The following is a 2,079-nucleotide window of genomic DNA, read 5'->3' as shown; positions in this document are numbered from 1 at the left end:
TTTAAAAAAAAAGTTATCAAGCTCTTAAAAAATCACCCGTTACAAGTTTTAACAAATTTTCATCAAAGTTTGAAACTGTTTAATCAGGTTTTATACAACTTTTTTGAGTATGCAGTTTTTTTAAATTTTGTTATAATAAAGGACTCATCGTTGATTTTTGGCAATTTTTTGTTCACCATTTTGTTCCACACAAAGTATCAATTCAATTTTTCAATTTCTCAATTTTTTTTTTGTATGGTGAAAATCAGCAACACCTTCCAAAAAAAAGTTACCAAAAATCAACGGTAAGTCCTATCTACTTAAAATTTGCGCTTCGTATAATAAAATTGAATGGGCTACAAAGCTGCATGCTCAGAATGTTCTAGAAAATCTAATTAAAAAGCTGTCGAATTTCACTAATTTTTATTTACATGGTTTCTGTTAACAAACGAAAGGGAAATAGCCAAAGAATGCTAAAATGTCTTTTCCGTATTTATATTTTCGTCACTGTATGTATTATTACGATTATCTTTGAATTAATCGGTGAATTTCTAAACCTTTCGGGTTCTTTTCACTGCATTGTTAAATTATTAACGTTACAACAATACTTTCGTCATTATTTTAAAATTTACGATCCCTGTTTATTAAAAAATTGTATTGAAAACACATTTATAGTCAGCAAAAGCTGCATATTTTTACTACTATGAGTACAAATAGGAAATGTAATTCCGAATGAACTATTTATTTTGCATTGAATAAGAAAAAGACTATGGAACAAAGTATAAGCGACTACATATTTATATATGTATAATAATGATTCTATGCATCCCTGTATGCCCTTCGATGTATAGAAAACTATCGATGTACATTTCGATGCATACCTAGCATCAAAGAAATACCTCGATGTATTTTTTCCACTGTAGTTAAAATTGGTTTACGACGCTTACAACATGTTGATCTTTTTGGCTTTAAAAAATAATGACTATTTTACGTCCCTGGTTGTAAACGAGCACTTTATACTTTTAACTGCACTTAATGACAAGTCGTGATGAAAAATATTTTTTTTTTAATTTCTAATTAACACGTTTTAAAGATTAACAGATTAAACCTTTCTTACGAGCACCTTTGACATTTTGCGGCAGCAAAACAACGGCAATCAATAACGAGAATAAACATATTGATGATGTTCTAGATGAAAGTTGCCCAATCATTGTGCGGAAATTATCGAATTATAAGAATATTTACTCTGTACACAAATCTTGTTCAGTTAAGCACTTGAAAAATGGAATTTTACAAAACGATTTTAGCCGCTCACGTTTGAAGTTACCTAACAACTAACGCATCCGATTGTTCAAATACTTCACAGAGCTGTTTGCTTGTTACTTAAGTACACATAAAAACAATCATTCAATACGATTGTGTGTACTTATGTACATAGATAGTTATTTGATAATAATAAAAGGAAACGCTACTGCAGAAAAAAGTAAGTAGAAAAATAAACTTAAGCAAGAAACAATTAGAATCGTAGAACAAAATAAAAAAAAACTTTAAAAATAAACACTTTGAGCTATGAGCTTCAAAGCATTTCATGTTTGAAATTACCCGCAGTTAATCGTTGGAGAACTTTTTTCGTGCGCGCAACCGACACCTCCGTAGCCCACCTGCGCTTTCAGCATTAGCGGCTAATGCCCACTGCCCCCAAGCTTAGTATTCGCTGTGTAGAAATGCCTGCAAGTGGATAACTTTATTGACGTCTCAAGCAGTGTTGCCGTTTTAGCCCTTTGGTGGCTAGATTTAGCTACTACATACTTTTTTTGGCCACATACATTTAAAATTGCCCCTAGCCCTTTTTTAGCCCTTTGGAGAATTTACTTATACTTGGCATGAAAAAGTTGTATATGCTTAATATGATCTAATTTTTTTTTTTCATTTATGTAAGAGATGAATTTTTAAACTAAGAAAGACTGGTATATATACATATAGTTTAAAATAGATAAGTTTACGCCCCTTAAGATGCTTAATTTGTTAAAAGGCCCATCAAGTCGATTGACTGTGTATGTTCTTGTGGTGTGATTGTACCAGCTGCTGGTGTCGTGAGTG

The 2,079-nt window shown here is 31.5% G+C and overlaps 1 protein-coding gene across 1 annotated transcript in view; it reads right to left on the bottom strand.

Moving 5' to 3' along the window:
- Positions 1–1,305, bottom strand: part of LOC118735219 — a 167,680-nt gene extending 166,375 nt beyond the window's left edge. The window contains exon 1 of the mRNA XM_036464869.1: positions 1,103–1,305. Within this exon, the coding sequence (XP_036320762.1) occupies positions 1,103–1,190 (88 nt within the window). The 5' untranslated portion in view covers positions 1,191–1,305. The remainder of the gene's footprint in view (positions 1–1,102) is intronic.
- Between the last annotated feature and the right edge of the window lie 774 nt (positions 1,306–2,079).

This window comes from Rhagoletis pomonella, unplaced genomic scaffold, assembly GCF_013731165.1.
Source record: "Rhagoletis pomonella isolate Grant_MI unplaced genomic scaffold, Rhpom_1.0 Rhpom_scaffold_00003, whole genome shotgun sequence".
NCBI classification, from domain to species: Eukaryota; Metazoa; Arthropoda; class Insecta; order Diptera; family Tephritidae; genus Rhagoletis; species Rhagoletis pomonella.
The sequence above is the reverse complement of the archived record's forward strand: the minus strand, read 5'-3'. Positions and strand labels throughout refer to the sequence as shown.